The following is a 20,539-nucleotide window of genomic DNA, read 5'->3' on the forward strand; positions in this document are numbered from 1 at the left end:
CTCAAAGGCAGGGCTATTGCTTGTCCTACTTGTTTTGCTTTATTTCAGGGAGTGGAAATATTAATCATTGTTTTGTTAAATCTTTTGCTAGTGTAATAATCAAATCATTATTACTAGTATTATGATAAATTTATGTCAATCATGATTTCTTGGTTAATGACAAGTTGTCATAATAAAGATATTTTCAATAGACAACTTTATTAAAAGTGTCATGATTTACCGAATGTCACTTTATGACAACAGTCATAAATATTCATGAAGACTTATTGATGTTCATGATAGGTGTTATGCAATGTTTATGACAGTGTCATGACAGTCTTATTCACCCCCCTTCAAATAAAGTGTTATCGGATTTCTCAAACATGCATGAAAGAATCTAAGCAACACTCCAGGTATGCTTTTGATGAGGGAATAACATTATAATATGATGTAAAACTAAACTGATTTTACATAATACTTCCCCTTTAAGCACTGACCTGAACACAGCAGCAGCACCATGAAGGAGTCTGAACTGGATCAGTGTCACTGCCAGTCTCCACAAGATGAAGGTTAAACATGATTGTTGCCAACATTGGCCCCCACATGGTCAAACTGAAGTTCAAGCCCTGTTCAGAATGGACAAATAACCCAATGCCCACCAACCTCTGGCTTCTGTCTGCAGAGGGAAATGGTACATTAGCATTCATCTCCAATTCAAATGAGTCTGCAGCTGTAATGGGTATTTATTGGCCCAAGCTGCAATCAGCACAAACTGAGCATCACTGTTTCCTGGAAAGACGGGAAACAAGCACAACACCACAGATTATTTGTATTCTGTGAGATCATTTTTAGATTTATGCAGAAGATGGAACATAAATTTCAAAGGTTTGGAAAAGGACACATTTATTTTTGGCTTTTTAATAAGGTGCAATAGAAAAGAAATGTCTTCATAAATCTAAGCAAACAATTTCAAATGCTTCAACTTGAACCAAACAGCAATTAAAAGTAGAGTTTAAAACTAGATTAAAGCAAAACTAAGCTAATCAAAAACGTATCATTAACATGTGTAAAATTGCAAAAAGTGTAAACATCTGATATTTTTGGTTATTAGGAGGGTAAATTACTTCTTTACAACAGTTTTTCCAAGTGAAGATGGGCGTACTACTGCTGCTCTCTCTTTCAGAGATTAAAATAAAATGATTTTTTGTGGATTAAAATACAAATGAAACAAATTGTTTTGAAGCTTATGTGAAGGATTTCTGTATTCCTTCCAAAGAGAGCGAACTCTATGCTGTGTTTCAAAACCAAATCCCAAAATAATGTAGGGGGAAGTTCACCCTCTGGAATTTCTATTGGCTCTTTACCTTGTAAAATTAAAATTCACCTGAAATGTATGATAAAAACAAATATACAACATACACATAACTGCAGACCACACTGTCATTTTTATGAAACATAGATGAAGTTTGTGAAAAATAAAGTACATTTCTATACCCTAGAGCCACAGTAAACACACAAAATCTGGAATTTTCTTTGCCTTGCCTGTTTGGTATCCTTTCACGATTTTAATGAAATAATTTATTTTGACATTAAAGTGCTTTAATAGATATGAATCTACTCTACATCTGATGAAAATAGCGTGACATCTTAAAATTAGTATGTTTTATACTATTCCACAAATACTCACAGTTGCTATGCTACTTTTATTTATTTATGTTCCTCTTAACATAAAGAGGAACTTGTTCTTGTAGGATCTTGTTGCTGTTGTGCAGCATTTTAGTGCATTTTTGTTTCTATGCTGACTATGTCTAGTCAGTATGCATAGTCTTACTATGTTTACTGATTATGACTATATTATAAAAGCGAACTATGTTATGAACTTTTTATTAAATTTATTTCTTATATAAATTAACTGTTGGTGTCCCTAATTTTTTTATGTGTTATACTAAATATGATTATGACATTTTTTTCTTTATATTTTGTGACATACTTTGAATCCATATTGCTCCCTCTATTATCATGAAGAGTTTATCTCAGTAGCAATTTAATCAAAGCTTCAGCCAGCCCAGAGTACTGATTAAAAAGTCAGCTCGTCTTAGTTGAAGTTTATTACTTCACCCTTTACTACAATTTTTCATTTCACCGCTGCAGATTTGACCTGAAATTGGTTCAAGTCCCCTGTCACTGTCTTTTCTTAAAGCCTCAAACAGAGTCAAAAGGAGGAGCAGGAGTTGCTTTCTCTGAAGACTACTTCAATTACACAATGCTGAAGGGTCATCATTGAGATTCCTCTCTATGAAAACTGAGAGTGATTGCCTCCTCCAGCTGTGAGGAGGGGAAGGATCAGGCAGCTTAAACACTTGTTGGAGGTGTTTATTTTCCAGGAAAACATGCCTTCCCTTCCTCCTCTGCTCTTTCTTTTACACATTTGACAGTTTCTGCATGCTTGGGCTTTGATTTCCTCAAACTGCTGGTTTCTTTATGCTGCAGTGACACTGTCCTTTGAGCTGAAACCTGACTGATAGTCGTCCCTAATGGATCACATTAGACTCACATTAGAAGGACTGGCCCGGGAGGTTAATTAAGAACGTGACGCCGAACGACTGTCTGTCTTTCTCTCCCTCGCTGTGTCAGAGACGGGGTTTTCACCATCACCAGATTTATTTCACAGCTCCAGGATTACTGCTCAACATCTTATTGAGGATGTTCGTCATTTTTATATCAGATCATCATCATAGTCTCTCTTTTTTATTATTATTGTTTTATTACTAAACTATGCTTGAAATAGAGTGAAAAGACCAGAGGAGCTGAATTTGACAAATGTTTTGAATGATGAATTTCTCCATCTCCATAAAATTATGCAAAGTCCTGCTTCAAATGCAAATACCCTCTATCCTCCGTGTGTTTTCGGAGTTCCTTGAAGCCCTGGTTTCAAACAGTTTACATGGAGAAGTTGAAAAGCTCCTTACTGTTTGCACATGTCGGGGTTTTGCATTGCAAACTGCTGGAATATAAGGACTGTCATGGAATTCTCTGCTGCTGCCAGGGCAACATTATATTTATATCTTTTAAGCAAAATGTAAGCTTAAGACATTTTTTTTCAGCATGAAAACTGAAAATTGACAAAAAAAAAAACAAAAAAGAAGAAAGTGTTTCAAAAAGGGATAAGAGAATTTCTTTATATTTTTATGGCATACAATAAATGTCAAATTTGGCTGAAAATAAAAAAAAAAATAACCCCAGTCCTGCAGAGTAACATGACACAGCCCCACTTGGTTAACAAAATATTATATAAGAATCACGAACCTTAATTCACCTACCTATTAATATGAGCTTAGCAATCAAATTGCAGAGAATGTGTCGGCAACCAAAATGTTTGCAGCTGTGAAGTCACTCACATGTTGACCTCATCTGAACAGACACATATCCTTATTATGTAACACAGCCACAGCCTGGATTCACCTCCTGCTTTCATCATCAACCACGAAAAAGAGGAAGAAAAAAAACGACAAACGTGCCAGATGTTTGTCGGATCCAAGCCCGCGGTCCCACTGCTCCAACTGTTGAGGTGAGAGCGGGTCGAGAGACCCTGAGACAGACGTGAAAACACACACAGAGGTTTTCTGTCTGATTCTCCATGAAAGTGCAGCTGCAGTCGGACTGTTTAATCCACCACTTCACCTGCTGTCAGGGCTCAGGGGATTGGGAATAACAAAAATGGGATTAAGGATTAATAGATTTTTATATTATCATATTTATCACCCCTGCCAACTCTCTGTCCTGCTGCTTCTCTGAACTCTTCATGTTTATTTTATAGGAACATGTCAAACTCTGCTTTTAATTATTATGAAGATGTCCACTCAGGTTGTAATCACTGGGAACAACAGCATGTTCTCTAGAAACAGACACTTTTCCTTTGACTTCAGTAAATGTCAATTTAAAAGTAGGGCTGAATAAATTAAATAATATCACAACATCATTGCTTTCAACACTCTCTGTTGTTTACAATGGAGTATTAAGGCCATGCTAAGAAAACAAAGCAAATAAAATTACTAGAATAAAGTCATAAAATTATAAAAAAACATAGTATTGCTGTTTAACAATCAGTAGCTCTAGCTCTGAAATGCTTTCAGAACAGAAATTAGAATAACACAAATTCATGTTCTTTAAAACCTCTAATCTTACTTTGTTAAAAGACAAAAGGAGTGTTTTAAATGATATTTGGGTGTTTACAGCCTCATCTGATGAAGTGCTGCTTAAAACTACAGCACTTAGCAAATTCAAACTTGGATTAAATTTTGAATACTAGATTTTCTGAGACACAATTCTCTGGTTTGTAGAAGCTTTTGTGAAAAGATGTGAATCTGGGTTCTTGTTCTTGTGAATCTTATTTTGCATGTGACATCACACCCACAGCTGTTTGATCAAAAGCTTAAATCAAATTGAAATTTGCTCAACCGGTAAAATGATGGAGGATGAAGTCAAAATGCATGGATATGCTAATATTAAATGACACAGTCAACATAAACCTAGATATAATCCCGCCTTAATCCCAATTCTGAAATGTGGCTTTCTAATTTAGCTGTCACCTTCCTGGGCTTCTGGATACTGTGTCTTCATAAATTCATGAAAATGTGATGCTCGCATCCGAGATGTCAGACTGAATTGAGCAGCTTAAGTTAAATCAAACGCGAATACATGCCCCTTTGACACCAAATTACACAACAGCACTTAGAAATGTAAGCATGTTCACCGGCTCTGAAGACGCAAATCTCCCTCTGCCTTTCACGCAGACACAAATCCAAGCTGCATGGATTTTTTTCTTTTGTTTTAAAGTGCAGGTGCATTGTTTCTTCTCTTGTGGTTGAGTTTTTTTTTTTTTTTTTTGCCCTGCACCCCACAATGTCTGCCAGCTTCACAATCAGCAAGTGCATCAATATTCCCTGCAGGCCTGACAGCTTTACTCCTTATTCGATACAGCCGCCTGCACTGATAAATCCAACCAGCCAAACAGAATGCACAGATTAAATACTGCAGAGTTGAAACAAAGTAAAAGAAATGACAATGAATTTAGAAAAAGAAAATCCTCCAAATACAAGGGGGCAGAGGTCACTGTGTTTATATGCATCTACAGTACTATAATGAAATTTAATAACTATGGAGTCTAAACTTTTTAATGAGACTTAATGTTATCTGATTTAACGCTCTTGAGCATTTTGACAGTCAATGGAAGTTAAAGTAAATTATAAGATGTGTTGCTTCCAAAACCGAGAAAGATAAAGGTGGCTTATGTGACATATAGCATATCAATGATCAGAGAAGTGACTCTGAAAATAAAATGTCAGTTTTTTTGCATTCATCACATGGTTCTTAAGCCTTCATAATCTATATTGAATTTGTATTTTTGTTTTTTATAGCTGCTGGTTGCTTGGATTCTCCAAACAATCAATAAAAAAATCCAAATTGCAAAATAAGATCAATGTTTACAACCACAATGTTTCATCTACTAAGAGTGTTTATGCACCATACTGCACTTTGAATTATTCATTCCTATTTTTATTGAGCGTCTTTGTGTCTTTATATTTAAAGTGCAGCACTGGAGAGCCATTACTGATTGAACAGTTTATCCTTTTTATAATTACAGAATAGCTTTTCTAATTTCTTATTTTGTTAATGGGAGTCTGTTAATTGCTAGGCTGACAGAGAATAAATATTAGATGTTCATATTATTTAATATTTTAATAGGATATATTTTAAAACGTTTGAGAATGGCTTTTTAAAATAAAAAAGACCTTTGGGTAGACTTTTGCTGCATTTCTATAAATAGAATGGTTTTTTAAAAATTTTTTTTCTATGTTTGTGAATTCACAACAAGCTCTTTGCTGTGCAGCTCGGCTCAGCCTTCAGTCGGCGCACCGCCTATGAAACATTGATGACTCGTTTCTCTACAAGACAATAATGAGTACTGCACAAAGCCAGGATCAAGCGAGGACCTGAATGATTTCAGACGACTTGAGCATGGAGAAGAGGAGAGGGTTTTTTTTTTTCTCTGTTTCACATGACTAAACAAACACCTCATGAATTAAACTGATTCTTTGTTTCAGGCAACCAAACTCCACAGGATGAAATCTAAAATTTAAATAAAGTCCAACTGATTTTTCAGTTGACACATAGCAGGAACAGTCCTGTCCTTGGAGAAAAAGTCAAAAGCGTTTACCTTCATGTGTCGTCGTCTCCGTCTGAAGCGCAGCAGCTCCTTGTGCTGGCGGGCGATAAAGTTCACGGCGGCGTATTCCAACAAGGCCGAAAAGACAAACAGCAGACAGACGGCCATCCAGATATCAATGGCTTTCACATAGGACACCTGCAGGCGGTCAAGAACAACAAAACAAAGAAAAAAAACATCAGATAGACTGAATTAGAATAAATAAACAGAGCCTTGTTTCTGGGTTTTTGTTTTGAGGCCCTGGCCTTTTTGGCTCTGCTTTTTATGGTTCACTATCTGTTTTTCATACATGAAATATCAGACTTGGTCAGACAGGAGCTAAACGAAGTCTGTCTGGCTCATTCTCTAGTTAATTTACTTCCTGTCCTGTCGTTTTACCTCTTTATCTCTACACTGATCACTTTGTGAAGTCCTGAGTCAAACACAAAGAAAACACAATCACCTGCATAAAATCTAATTAAATTATGACTTTGGATCTTTTGCACACACACAGTCTGGAAGTTCACCTTGTGACACTGATAGGAAAACATTTATCTTTGAACGGCTGAGGGACACCTCAGCTTGACAATCATTCAAGCATAAAGCAGCAACGTAAAGGGAAACAGGCCGTTCTCATCAGACTTACTCTCACTAACGTTAAAGACGTGTAAAAAAATCTAGATTATTACGTGCAGCACTATAATTTCACAATAAATGAAGAAAAAATTGTTTAGATGTCAATATACACATATGTGGACTTAAAAAAATTCAAACATTTTTTAAGTTCAAATAAAGGTGGATTCATTTTGCATTATTAGACTCACACAGTAGCTCCACATCCCCTTGGTCCTTGGTGAAAGGACTGATTGAAGCTTTTCCTACAGTGTTGAGAACATTGCTTCAGTCTGCAGTGATGAAGAAGGAGCTAAACCGAAAAGCAAATGTCTCTATTTACTGAGATCTTGGGATAGAGCCACTGCCTTTCTGCATCAAAAAGGAGCCAGCTAAGGTGGTCGAGTCATTTGATTCCTCTGGACATTCTTCTGTTTGGAGATTTTCCAGGCATGTCACACTGGGAAGAGAACCAGAGGATGTCTTTATACCCGACAGTCTGGTAGACTTGGTTCGACTGGTGACCCAAACTGCAATAATTGTTACATTTTCAGATGGTGTGGTTTGCTTTCACACTGCACTGTATCAAACGATCCAAACCCTTTGAGAAACCTGTTCCCTCCCTCGCCTGTGGTGGCGCTGCATGAAGAACAACCGAAGGAAACATCATAAATATCTCCAAAGAAGACGTGAGCACAACTTCCTTTTTCACGTAATGTAAACAAAAATGTTTTGCCGTCAGATTTGAGTGGTTGTAGGATTTCTCTTTTGTCTTTGGTTAAAAGAAAAAAAAAAAAACATGAGCCATTTTTTGCTGTAGCGTTAGAATCTCACATTTGTTTTAGTTGTATTTCCCCAGAATACCTTGCGCTATAGTTCACTTCTTGCTTTTGGAGTGGTTTCTGGTCCACTTGCCTCCAAATATATATTTGCACCGTGCCAAAATTCACTTTAATCGAACCAGAGTTGGGTTTTTTTGTCCACATCAGAGCTTGATTGCATGTTTGCACCTCCTCCAACGAACCGGACTTTCTAAACAAACAAACTAGAGTTCAGTTAAAGCAGACTAAACAGAGAATGGGCCCAGAAGCATTTATCTAGAACTTTGTGGGCAATCTCTAGATCTCTCATGAGAAACAGGATGGTGTTGCTGGGTAGAGAACTGTCTAGTTTCCCTCCTGGATTCGTCCCCTTCGTGACCTAATCTCAGATAAGCAGAACGCAGCAGGTGGATGGATGAACATCAGCACCATGTGCCTCTGCTGTTTTTGGTGAAATCCTTGAAAGAAAAAACTGCCCACCCTTCTTGTAAATGTTCTTTGCATCCACCTCCATTTCCCTCCAGCCTGACACGATGCAGTACGTCATGTGTAGGTGTGTTTGATAGCAGTCACACTGATTTGCCTGCGAGTGTGTGACTGAGCCGCATGTACACTCAGCTGTGGTGCATGATTATTACTATGACAGCTGAACTGCAGAGGAATCACGGTTCACTAGTTTGGTTTCCAGAGCGCACAGAGCTCCAAATGTAAACAAACTTAGAGTGAGTGTGTTTGACTTACAGCTTCCCTGGAATCAGACAGGCTCATATTTGCTCCACTTCCATTTGAAAAGACCGAGGCGCTTTAAAATTGTTTTTGTTTATTTGATGATTTCCTTTCGCCCTTCACTGTAACTTATCAAGTGCGTTTTCTGTCATTCAGTTAGTGCCACTCCATGCATCAGTAAGTGTCTGAACAGGTGTAGAAATTAGTCTGATTTCTCTGCACCTTGGGCAAAGAGGCTCTGGAGCCTGAACTCTGCGTGGTCATGGTCAGCACCGTGGTGATTCCCAGACCAACGCGGGCAGGCGCTGCGTCCATGTTGATCCAGAAGGAGACCCAGGACAGGATGACGATGAGCAGCGATGGGATGTACATCTGGATCAGGTAATAACCCATCTGACGCTCCAGGTGGAAACGAGCCTCGATGCAGGTGAATTTACCTGAAGCAGAAGAACAGAGATTATTAAATGTAGCCTTAAAGAATTGGGAGATTTGGAAGACATCTTGGTCTTCTAGCTGTTCATGCCAGGAGATAATTGATTTGTTTGAACATCTTCAATTTCTTATGGAGAGATTTTCTTTAACAAATTTCCAAGCAGAGAGCAGGTTACAGCTCAGAAGCAGTGTGTAGAAATCAGGACAGAACTAAGGAATATCCAGCTGGTCTCGACATGACCCAAGTGTATTCAACAACCAGTAATATGATAAACACTCTCTAATTTAAACCACCAGTTTTCCCTTTGTGATGCTGTAAACCAGTGGTGCCCAAAGTCGGTCCTCGAGGGCCGGCATCCTGCATGTTTTAGTTCTCTCCCTGGTTTATCGCACCTGGATCAAATGATGGCTCGTTAGAAGACCTAAGAGGAACACTGACAAGCTGAAAAGGTTGTTACTCCCACCAGGGCCCTCGAGGACCGACTTTGGGCCCTCGAGGACCGACTTTGGGCCCTCGAGGACCGACTTTGAGCACCCCTGCTGTAAACCTTCAGAGCAAAACTAGTGAGTAAAGTCAGAGACAGAGGTAATGTGCTGATAGAGATTGTACTCTAATCCCTCAATGTTCGGGTAAAAAACTGGTCAGAAACCAAACTGTGACTGAAATCAGCACATACCAAATGCAAATGTGATGATTTCACCATTTGATATTAAATAGTTCATTCAGATTAAATTAATTAATTTTGAATCCAGTGTATTGGCATGCTTTAATTATATAATACTATATATTTCATTTGATTGGGGTTATATAAGATGAGTGTATTATTTCAGCAGAAACACAAAAGGCGTTTTGTGTCTTTGTGCTGCAGAGTGCCACAGGCACTCCCAGGCCTCAGGCTGTGTGGGTTAAAGAAGTGATTGATGCTTGTGCTCGCAGCATGTTGTTGTCTCAGAGCTCGTGGCGAACAAAGTCAGGAATTTCAGCTTCACCTAATCCCTCCGTTTCTTCAGAAGCCTCAGAGTTTTGACTCAAAATACACCAACAGTGTCAAGATTCCTGTTCTCCACCTAAAGAACAAAGATTTGTGCAACAGATAGTGCAGCCCAAGGAGTTCTGATCTAAACAACACAAAGTCAGTATGGGATCACATGCAGACACAGGCTAACAGAAGAAACGTGAAACATTCCCCCAAGCAGCTGTAAAACGTAAAAAGTTTTTTGTTTTTTTCAGGTTACTGCTCTATGGCTGAATGTAACTGATTTTCTGAAGGTATCATATATGAAAACATTCAACTTCATTTGATCAACAATAAACCTCTTCTAGAGTCCAACTACCTCCACAAAAAGAAGACCAATTATTTACTTTTTGGCCTGCAGTTATATTAAAACAAATCAGTTAAGACAATAAGTAGCAACAGTTTTGCAGTGATAAGATTATTCATACATTACCCAGAAATATGTTGTACTCAATTTGGCATGGAATCCAAAACTCAAAGTCTAGTTGCAAGTCATTAAATCTACTGGAATGTCCTAATTGCTCCACATGACAATGCTAATTATTAGTAGCAGCACGAAATGACAAAGTATTTTTTTTTTAATTTCAAATATTCAAGAATTAGGAATACATGCCGTCTAGCTTTTCACAGTGCAATATGTGTGAGGCCAGTCCAATAGAAACCAAATGAATATCAGTTCAAATAAATATTTCATGTCTTTAACCTTCACTACATTTTAATCACCCAGCAGGCAGCCATGTTGGATTTTATAGATTGTAGCTGTTTCTGTTTTTGGACATTTAGGCTTCGATCTTTAAATCCAAGCTTCAGGGAATGTTCCAGCTGATTTTTCTTTCTTTTTTCTCTGTTTTAGAACTTTTGACTTAAAAACTATTAAATCAACTTAGCTTTAGAGTTGCATTTTGGTGTATGCTGATAGTAGCTACAGTATGCAGTCAACTAAAAATGCTGCGAACTCTAAAGTACTGAGGTACTACTCTCCACTTAGTCCTTTCATGTGATGAGCAAAAAATATGTCAAAGTTTTAAAAACATTTTCCAGTGTTAGGGAATTACTTATTTGATTAATTTGAGGACACAAAAAACTAAAACAGAAAGAACTAGAAAGAACTCCATCAGTTAAAAAGTAAAATGTTATACTTTTTAAAACCTTTAACACCTTATGATTTAAAGTAACTTGCAAAAATATAACAAGTTCACTTATTAAATGACCTTCCCATAAATACATTGTACTTAATAACTCATACAAGTACACATCCAACATATCCAGTAGGTTTGACTTTGTGGGGATGATGTACAATTTTGTATTTTGCATTTGTGTGTGTGTGTGTTTATGATGTAAACACACATGCCTTGTTGCTGAAATGTGCTATGCAAATAAACTTGATTGACTGATTGATTGATGTTTAAAAACATATGCTGCTTCCAAATAGCATTTTCCATCCAGACTTTAACATAATTTGTTTCCTGCAAACTAATTGTCCTAATTGTGTTTTAGTTTTAAATCACTGAACAGACGCTGTCAGTTGTAGACTTTTTATGAGAAAATAGAGGTTTCACAGACAGACAACGCACATAAAGAAGATCTGCAGTGATATTTTAATCGACCTACACCGCAGCAGGCTTATTTACATTGCAGTGCTGTTGCAGCGCTAAAGTCCCTCAGTCTTTCTCGGTAATGTAATGAGCAATGGCGAGCAAGATGGCTGACAATCTATTTAATCAAAGAGGATCAATGGAGGGTAGCCCCATCAGTTAAGAGTTAACCCTTGAAACCCGGAGAAGAAGGAAGAGGCAGAAGATTCAAGGGAAAACCAAAGAGAGAAAAGAGATGAGAGGAGCATGGAGGCATTAAAAGGCAGAAGGAGCGAGGGAAGAGGAAGGAGGAGGAGAGTTCATGAGGTTGATTTATAGCTGTGATACACTTGGGAGCTTTTAAGTGCTGTCCATATTTTCCATCTGATAAGAAGATTGAAATTATTCAGCCGAGCCCATATCTCACTGTTGGTGGGTCTGTGTGTGTCTACTGAACTTCACACTGCACTCTGAACATGTCTGTGCATATTTTAAAATCCATATTTATCGTCCACAGCAGCAGAGGTATAAACAGATTGTGTAAGGGCTGCTTTCTTTTTTGGAATGAGTTCAAAATCATTGTTGAGATAAAGTAGTATTTTATAAGACTAGACTGCAAAAAAAAAAAAAAAAAAAACTGTTGCACAATGAGAAAATACAAGAAAATCTAAAATCCACTCAGACTCTCAGCAGTCTATCTAATCAACTTGTTAAGCCTCCACCTCTGATGCTCATGAAGTCACTTTAACTTTGTATTATTACTTGAAGAGAAATATGTACAAGTTCATGCTAAAACATTATTACTCATAGGAAATGCAGGTCCTGATTGTGCTACCAAAAGCTAAATATTTTTCTAAGAAAGAAAGAATAAGTTGATATGACTATCTTATTAACATCCTGATTGTTTTTGTTTTTCATTCATAAAATTGTCCAGGTTATTTTAGAAGTAAAATGAGTTTCCCTTTTCCATTAATGCATCAAAAGCTAGAATAAAAACTACCATATAAAATAGGATTACTAGAACAAAAATCTAAATATTTTAATTTTTTAAGCACTTTAGGATAACATTATTCATTTTCTGTGTGATAAGATGATTTTTAAAATACTGTAAAATGTTGGGGGGGGACAAGTAAGGCAAGCACACCTCTTTTTAGGAATAAAAATGAATCGCAAGGTGCTTCAAACCCAAATAATATAAAAGACACAAAGATAAAATATATTAAAATGAAATAAAGAAAGATAGAGAAATTATAGAACAATCAGTTAAAATCCTAATGAACTTAAATTAAATTCCTGGCTTTAAGGACATGCAAAATAATAAAACTGCAACTTGTTTACCAGTAATATATTAAACGTGTCACTTTATATGTCATTTCATAATAACCCGGTTGGGTTAAATATGTGGGAAGCCACAAGATGAGCAGCTGAAGTCCAGCCCACCGAACTCGATTTGCTCTGAGTCCTGTCAGACTGGAAACTGAAGGCTCTCTTTAAGAGTTGTAGATAGTAATTACTTTGTATGCATCTAATGAAAAAGAGTAGGAGTAGAGTTGATTACTCAAAATAACTCAGGCTATATACAAAAGCTTTATTCAATCATTCACTTTTATATGGCTCTAAACCACCCTAAATCTTGTCAGCTTGTGCGAAAGCAGCACAATATGATTTGTCTCAGAAACACCTTACAGGAAAACATGTTGTTGATGTAGTTTGTACTTCAGCTCAAGAGGATGTCAAAGGAAATAGAAGTGATGCACAAGAAAATGGATTATGTCTCTAATCTGTTTAGGTGTTAACAACTTTTTTCACACCCCAAACATATCGTCAGCCACAGAACAAAAGCCCCCTGCAATGCAGCAGAAACCGTAATTAGTATTTCAAACAGGGATTTCTATATGTGTGTGTTGGGAATAATGGGGGAGATGTTATGGGAGGTGAGTGAGGGAATGGGAAGAAATAAAATGGAAACAGTCAGTGGCAGATTGAAGGAGAAAGATGGATACGGGGAAAAGACTCCCCCTTCCTCAGTCACAACAGACTGCAGCTAATAAATCTGAGGAAAACGACACCTTAATTCCCTCTTAATGCTTGATTAGGAAGCAGTGAGCTGAGTGCACAAACTCACACAAACATGTCGTCACACACAGTGAACGGCCACTGAGGAGCAGGCCTGGGCTGAGATGAGATGAGAAAAGCAGCAAAACGGGGGTAAACAGTTTTGGAGGAATTTATGTCAGTGAAGCAGCGAAAGGAAACAGAGGAACGGTTTCAGGTACGCAGGAAAATCAGACTCCGCTCTGTTGTGGTAAGAGCAAACAGCTCATGTCAACATATTACTTGATAAATGTGCTACCGACCAACCTTCTACTAATGAGCTCGCTCTTTCTGCCCTCTACTCTGTATATACTTTATCGAGTCACTGTTGTATTGAAGGAAAACACTACAAAATATTAACTGAAAGCTCTCTATTTACCCTTGTGGCTGTGCATAAAACTGCCTTTATGGGGACAAAAAGAAACACTTGTAACCTTAATGTTGTGAAGGAGACATTAAAACAACCTGCAGGTGCAGCCCAACAAATAATCCAAATCAATTTATTACACTTTGAATTGCCTTGTTGCTGAAAATGTGCTATGTAAATCAAATTACCTCACCTTACCTTACACAGAAAGTATGTGTATATATCTGTTAACTTTGATGATTATGTCTCACAGCTAATGAAAACAGAAAATTCAAAAGCTCTGACTGCAGTCACACCTTGTGAGTCTCTTCAATGGGGATTTCTTCATGATGCTCTCAAGTCTCACACTTTTTCCTTCCACTCACTTTTCAAGCAAGCTTCTTTCAAACAGGGGCTGGAGGGAGTCATTGAGACAAGTGTGAAGCTTCTCTATCAATGTATAACATAATATAACATTACGGTACAAAATAATCGTTTTCCTTTTTATTGATCTTCAGTTTTGTTTTTATGGACTGTAGGTTGTTACCATCAAAATTAACAGTAATATTTAAATGGAATATTTGTATCGCATAATAAATTAGTTTCACTTTTAGAACTGAATCACAGAAATTAGTTACCTATTATAATCTATTAAGATGCGCCTCCACAGGTGGTTCTGTTTGCATCTAATGCATCCAAGATGGAAATTTAAGTTTTAAATCAACCATTGTCTATTCATATTTTTATTCTTGGAATTTCAGAAAGCTTTTCTCAATATCTTTCAAGGATTTATGAGTGTTTTCCAAACAAAACAAACGCAAAGTCCAAGGATATAATCTGGATAAATAATGACCCAGAAACATTACAGTACTGCCTGCTGTTAGAAAACCAAAATGTTCAAAAGTACATTTTTAGATTTATTTGTGTGTTTTCTGATGTGTGTACATTTCTTTTTTTTTTTTTTTCAGGATATTCAAAATGCATTAAATTAAACAGTTCAGTGTGATGGGAGGTGAATCAATGACTGTCCCCTCTGAGCTTCATCCCTGATCAGGCCCGACCAATGAGCTCTCTGCTCAGTCTTTGTTCGGCTGCCAGCTTTAAAACATATTTATCTGTGAATCTGTTGGATTTTCTCCGGCGTGTCGGAGTCGTGGGCTGGACAGGACAGATGGTTTTCAGCCATCTCTCATGGAGAGAGAAACAGAGCGTGGCGGCAGCCCCCAGTCTGTCACCGTCACCGACTCCATACGCTTTTATTTGTCTCTGTTGCAGAATTTCACTGCACTTTTCTGTTGAGAAAATTTAAAATTTTGGTCTTGTTATTTTTCCTTTCTCTTTGCTTATTCGTTTTTAATCCATATCATCATTACATTTTTATTTTGTAAGTTATTTTCCAACATTAGCTGGAGAGGGGCACCAGAACCCCTCCCAACCCCACTAAGGGACAAGGGTGTAAAGAAAATGGATGGATGGACATTTTTTCCATTAATTTCCAATAAAATAAACAAATAAATAAAAAAGATCAATTCCAACACATTTGTGTATTTCATAAAGGAAAAGAGGAGGATGGAGAAACAGAAGCATCAGTAGTTTTGTGGCCCACTCACCTGTGTTGTAGTGCTTGGTGCAGTAGCGCAGGTCTTTCTCCTCTTTGAGTATAAACTGAGGTAACGTCAGACCGTCGGCCACCTGCACGGCTCCCTTCTCGTCCCACTCGAAGATCAGGTCATTCATAGTGTAGCCGACTGGAGAAGAGAGCAGTGGGTCAGAATGTCTGTGCCATTTGGTATTTTATCTTAGAAAGGGGAGGATGATGTTGTTTCTGCACCTTGTTGAGACACACAGAGGTTTACCTCCTGTAGTCATAATCAATATAAACAATGAAATCATGTTTTCTACCAACAGGACACTTCACACGTTTTTACCAAGTGTCCGACTCAGTCTGAAGAAGAAGAGCTTAAAGGTGACATATTGTCCTTCCTTGAACAGGTTAGGATATGACTATGTTGGGTACATTTTTTTTTTGCATGAAATCATCCTAGATAATGAGATGTTAGTCTGCTCAGTTCTGCTTATTTTCAGCTCTTTTCAGACTGAGCTGTTTTAGAGCCTCTATTCACTTTAAGTTCAAATAGGCTGCTGGTTACGCCCTCCCAATTCAATGTTTACACTCATGTGAAAATCGTTGCAAAAATTTTCAATTATACAACTGTACATTTTTCAATTGCAGAAATCGAGCCTCCTGCACAAACAACAATAATGTAACACGTGGTTGCTAAATGATAAGTCAACAAGCAAATACTTGTCGTTTCCAGCAGCTGACCAAATGTCCGCTTGGGTTATTAGTGTGTGTTCATTTTGTCTTTACAATCCGGTGTTTTTTGAAACGCCTCATTTTCCAGACACCAAAAATTCTGCTCAAATTGGATCATTCCTGCTATGCAGCCTTTTGACTACCTTTCAGGAAAAGTATTTTAGATGTGTCCCAGAGAGAAAAGGGCTCTGGGGGAGGTTTTGGCTGCAGACTCCGATTCCATGTTGTGGCTGATTAGTGTACATTCAATGAGCTCTCAGAGATATACTAACAGCCTCTCTTTGTCCTTTCTCTGATTTCCCTCAGCCTTTTGGAGAAGGGAGAGGCTGCAGAGAAATCTTCACCACTTCTCTCAACCTGTCATCCCAGTGATTGATTGACTGATCCGTCTGCTTCGCTGGGTGTGAATACTCACAGCTCTCTAGCTGCATGATGCAGGTCTGGACGTCCATGGGGAAGTTCTTCAGATCCATCGGACAGGCAAGGACCAGAGTTATTCTGCACACAGAAACAACCACATACAGCTTAAGTGAGACAAATTATCTGAAGAATTAGCTGCTTTCCTCATCCTTTCAGAAAAATACCAGCACAATAATTTAAGACAAAAAGTCATTGTTTCTTTTTTGCAGATATTTTGGGAGCAATTACACAGAGCTTAGTTTAAAAAACAATTTGAGGGATTAATAGAAATGAAATAATGTGGAAAAATGAACATTATAATTGCTGGTGGATTTACATAATACCACACATACATAAGTATGTAAATAAATGAATTGCATTCAGTAAAATGGATTATGTCAAGCTGTGAAAACAACAAAAATAGACTTATGGATATTTGTTGCAACATACAATCTACTGCTGGCCTGCACTGATGTGAAATATTGGGTTTATGTAGTTTCATGACCAAAACTCCTAAGTTCTGTTAGTTTTACAGGTTACTTTTACAGCACTTAACTGTATAGAAATACACTATATATTTAAAGAAAGCCCAGAAAAAAAACATGTAAGTTGTGGAAAAATCTCCAAAAGTAACTTGTCATTTTTAAAGTTTTCAAAAGCAACCTGGTTGTTTCCTAATCTAATTTTTAGGATTCATAAATTAACTTGGGGAAATCTTTAAATTGAAACAGTACAATAGGAAGTTGTAACCCTTTTAATTTCCACAGAGTAAACTTTTTAAAAAAAATTAAATTAATTCAGTCTTTTGGACAATAATGTGAACATGAGGTTTTGGAAAAGATTTTAAAAAAAGATAATCCGTAACAAGTACCGGTAAGTAAAACAAAACAAATATATATCAAATATAATATAGGTATATAAAATTTATGCTAAAATCACTTTATTTTTTGTGAGTTAACAGAAGGACATCAGATTATTCTTGATAATTGGGGAAAGAGTCTTGAAAACAAACATTCTTTATTATTTAATTATACTCGAAGATTATGTAATAACTCATCTTGATCCATTTTAAACTCAAATTTGAACTTTGTTCAACACCAAAGAAAATTTAGCTGAGAAAAAAAAACAAAACAAAAAAACACTCCAGGTCCACTTTCGTGTCTGCAGAGACTTAGCCATCATGACAATTAGGAGAAGCTGAGTTGACGCCTCGTTTTCTAGTCCTTCTGTTTCTCTCTGACCGGACACCCGCTGCGACAACATTCCCATCCCGCCCGGCTGATGTACCAGATAAACTCTGCCGCGTCTGCACATCCTTACAAATCCATGACAGGATGCTGAGTATGCTTTGCTCACATGATGTAGCCAGCGCAGATGTCCCACTTTCTCCAAAAGACGTTCACCTTAGTGGTTTCCTATCTGCTGATTACAACACATAAACGCCTAAAGTCAACGGAGTATGTGTCCTTGTTTTAGTCTGCAACTGCTGGTAATGCGATGGATCTCTGCTTGTGTGGGTCCTCTCAGTGCTACCATCAAAACTGTTGGAAAGTAGACGTATTGAGATGGATTTATTCGTGTTTTTATGCAGAAGTTGGCCTTGTTTGCAGTTAAAGAAGCACAATTAATAAAACTAACAATGTACACCTCTAATCAATAGTAATATAATCTATAGTTACATAAATACACATCATTTGTGAAGTAAATGAGTTATGGGATTTTCAAAACAAACAGTAGAATAACTCAGTGTTTAGACTTTAACTTTAATTGGTCACAACCTGTTAGAACACCTAACAGGTCAGCAGATGGAGTAAGAGAGGTGGCTGGTTGAGCAGGTTTTTACCGTGGAAAATAACTTCCTGCTTTCTCTGGAAGAGGTCGGTTTGTCATGGGGAAAAAATTACATTTTTGCACAAGTCAAACTGAAGGCAAACAGCTGACAGACAGTCAGGAAAAATGCACATTTATGCTACTTTATTTTCACGGCACGCCTCAGATTGGTTTTCCGCGTTTAAGGATGGAAAGCAGGTCTGATAGAGGAAGTGGTGTTTTCTTTCCTACATTACCGTCTGCTTTTTGAGAAAATATTGGGTAAACTCGGAGGCGTTTTAGTCCAAAATAGACAATCCATTTGATCTCAGAAGTCATACACCTGAACAATCATAAATTTTCGCTTTTGATACAGAGCTCGACTTGCACAAATTGAACAACATATCAGCTCAGCGGCTGCATCTAAACCTGGTCATCCAATCTCAGAGGGTTCACTTTCATCTCATCACAGAAAGCAGATTTCTGTGGAGAGATAAACATCAAAAACAGAGTAAACAACATTCACATCAGCCCCATTCTGCTGCATCCCCCAGAGATGGTTTAATATCCCTAGCTGCTTCGTCACCTCTGAGATGAAGCTGATCAACAGAGAGGCTCATTCTGACTATGTCAAGTTTAAAAATGAGAGGCGGCGAGGAGGAGCGCGAGATGTCTCTGAGCTCTGACGATATTTATAAAGGACCAATCTTCCTGTTGCTCCTGCTGGACACGAAGGTGAAAGCCGAGGTTGATAACGGATCAGAGGCACCGCTGGAATACTAACAGGACTGAGTAGATTACCACGGCTGCTGCTGCGCTTTTTCATCTGCCCCAAGCCGCTGCAGTAAAAGCAAGTCGGAGGAAACACCGACAGGCTGAAAGGTTTGTTGGCTGAAGGAGGCTGTAACTCTTCGAGGTTCAGACAGGAAGCCTCACGAAAAACGAGGAGAGAGGAAGAAACCAAATAAGGAAAAAAGTTCCAGTAAAACCATCTCTCCCAGCCAGGGGATCAAACGTTTTTTCAATCACTCCTGATTAAATTATCACAAGAGAATTAGATTTCTTGGTTTCCCTCAATGCTCCGTGTTCATTTAAAAAAAAAGAAAAAACAGAAGTTTCCAAACAACCTTAACCAATTTAACCTCCTAGTACAACAACAGATCTGATCATATATTTTTAGAAATATGATAACCATTCTAAACTTTCTGATAAATTTGCTGGATTTAAATTTTAAAAATTACAATCCAGTAAAAAAACAAGCAGATATGGGAATAAAACAGATTTTGGCAGGAAAAGTAGAAAATTGAACATTCGGAGCCAAAAAAACACAGGGAAAGAAAAGGTAAAACTAAACAGCAACGAACTAATTTTATAAACAAAGCTTCCAATTCAGATTAAAAACACCTTCAGGTGTTTTATGATGTTTTCCTGTTTCTGAACTCATTTTAAAACAAAGTGTGTAACTCTTATTCCTAGCATCTAAAACATATTTCAGAAGTCCATGTTTAAGAACCACTGATGATGCAGAATGCTTTTAAAACAGCATTTATAAATTAGGAGTCCCCATACTTCAGATTTTATGACTTTTACATTTTTAATGGGATATTTGTAACACAAAATATAGCTAGAATACCCCAAATGCATGCACAATTATCCTGTTATATTGCTATGGCAACTGGGTTGTAGTGCATACAGGAATCATAACTGATCAAATAAACAAAAACTGGTCGCTGTGTGTGACAAATGCCAAAATAATATTTTTTATTTCAGGTTAACATAAAACAGCCTCCTGATTTTGAGTAGTTTAAGCTGTGAGATGCATGCTACAGTTTGACTGTCGGAGATTCTGAAATAATGAATAAGAGCAAAAGAACAAACAAAAATAAGACCAAGATAACCTTGGAAATATGATGGAGAAATATTTCAGCATCAGCAGTCTATTAGATATTGCTGTAGAGAAACGCATAAGTCCTGGAGTGCAGCTTGATGCCTTTTATGACCTGATATAATTTCATTTATAAGTTCTGCAGATAATTACAGACTGAAAATGTCCTCGGCCAGCACAAAACAGTCCCACAATGCGATGAGCATTATGGAAGAATCAAGCCCGTGGAGGAATATGAAACCAAAAATGCAACGAATGGAATTGGGCTGCTAGCTTTGTACGCCGTTTTGGACAGGGCAGGGTGCAATTCAATGTAGCAGTGGG

General features: G+C 37.5%; 1 protein-coding gene across 6 annotated transcripts in view; it reads right to left on the reverse strand.

Moving 5' to 3' along the window:
* The window catches only part of glra1 (glycine receptor, alpha 1), a 125,449-nt gene that overhangs the window by 29,145 nt on the left and 75,765 nt on the right, over positions 1 to 20,539 (reverse strand). For all 6 annotated transcript variants that reach the window (XM_015036299.1, XM_015036298.1, XM_015036304.1 and 3 more), the window contains 4 exons: positions 16,538 to 16,620; positions 15,416 to 15,553; positions 8,566 to 8,780; positions 6,197 to 6,343 (listed from right to left, as the gene is read on the reverse strand). In XM_015036299.1, the coding sequence (XP_014891785.1) occupies positions 6,197 to 6,343; positions 8,566 to 8,780; positions 15,416 to 15,553; positions 16,538 to 16,620 (583 nt within the window). The remainder of the gene's footprint in view (positions 1 to 6,196; positions 6,344 to 8,565; positions 8,781 to 15,415; positions 15,554 to 16,537; positions 16,621 to 20,539) is intronic.

The sequence above is a fragment of the Poecilia latipinna genome, unplaced genomic scaffold (assembly GCF_001443285.1).
Source record: "Poecilia latipinna isolate Pla-1442-1.1 unplaced genomic scaffold, P_latipinna-1.0 Scaffold364, whole genome shotgun sequence".
In the NCBI taxonomy this organism is placed as follows: Eukaryota; Metazoa; Chordata; class Actinopteri; order Cyprinodontiformes; family Poeciliidae; genus Poecilia; species Poecilia latipinna.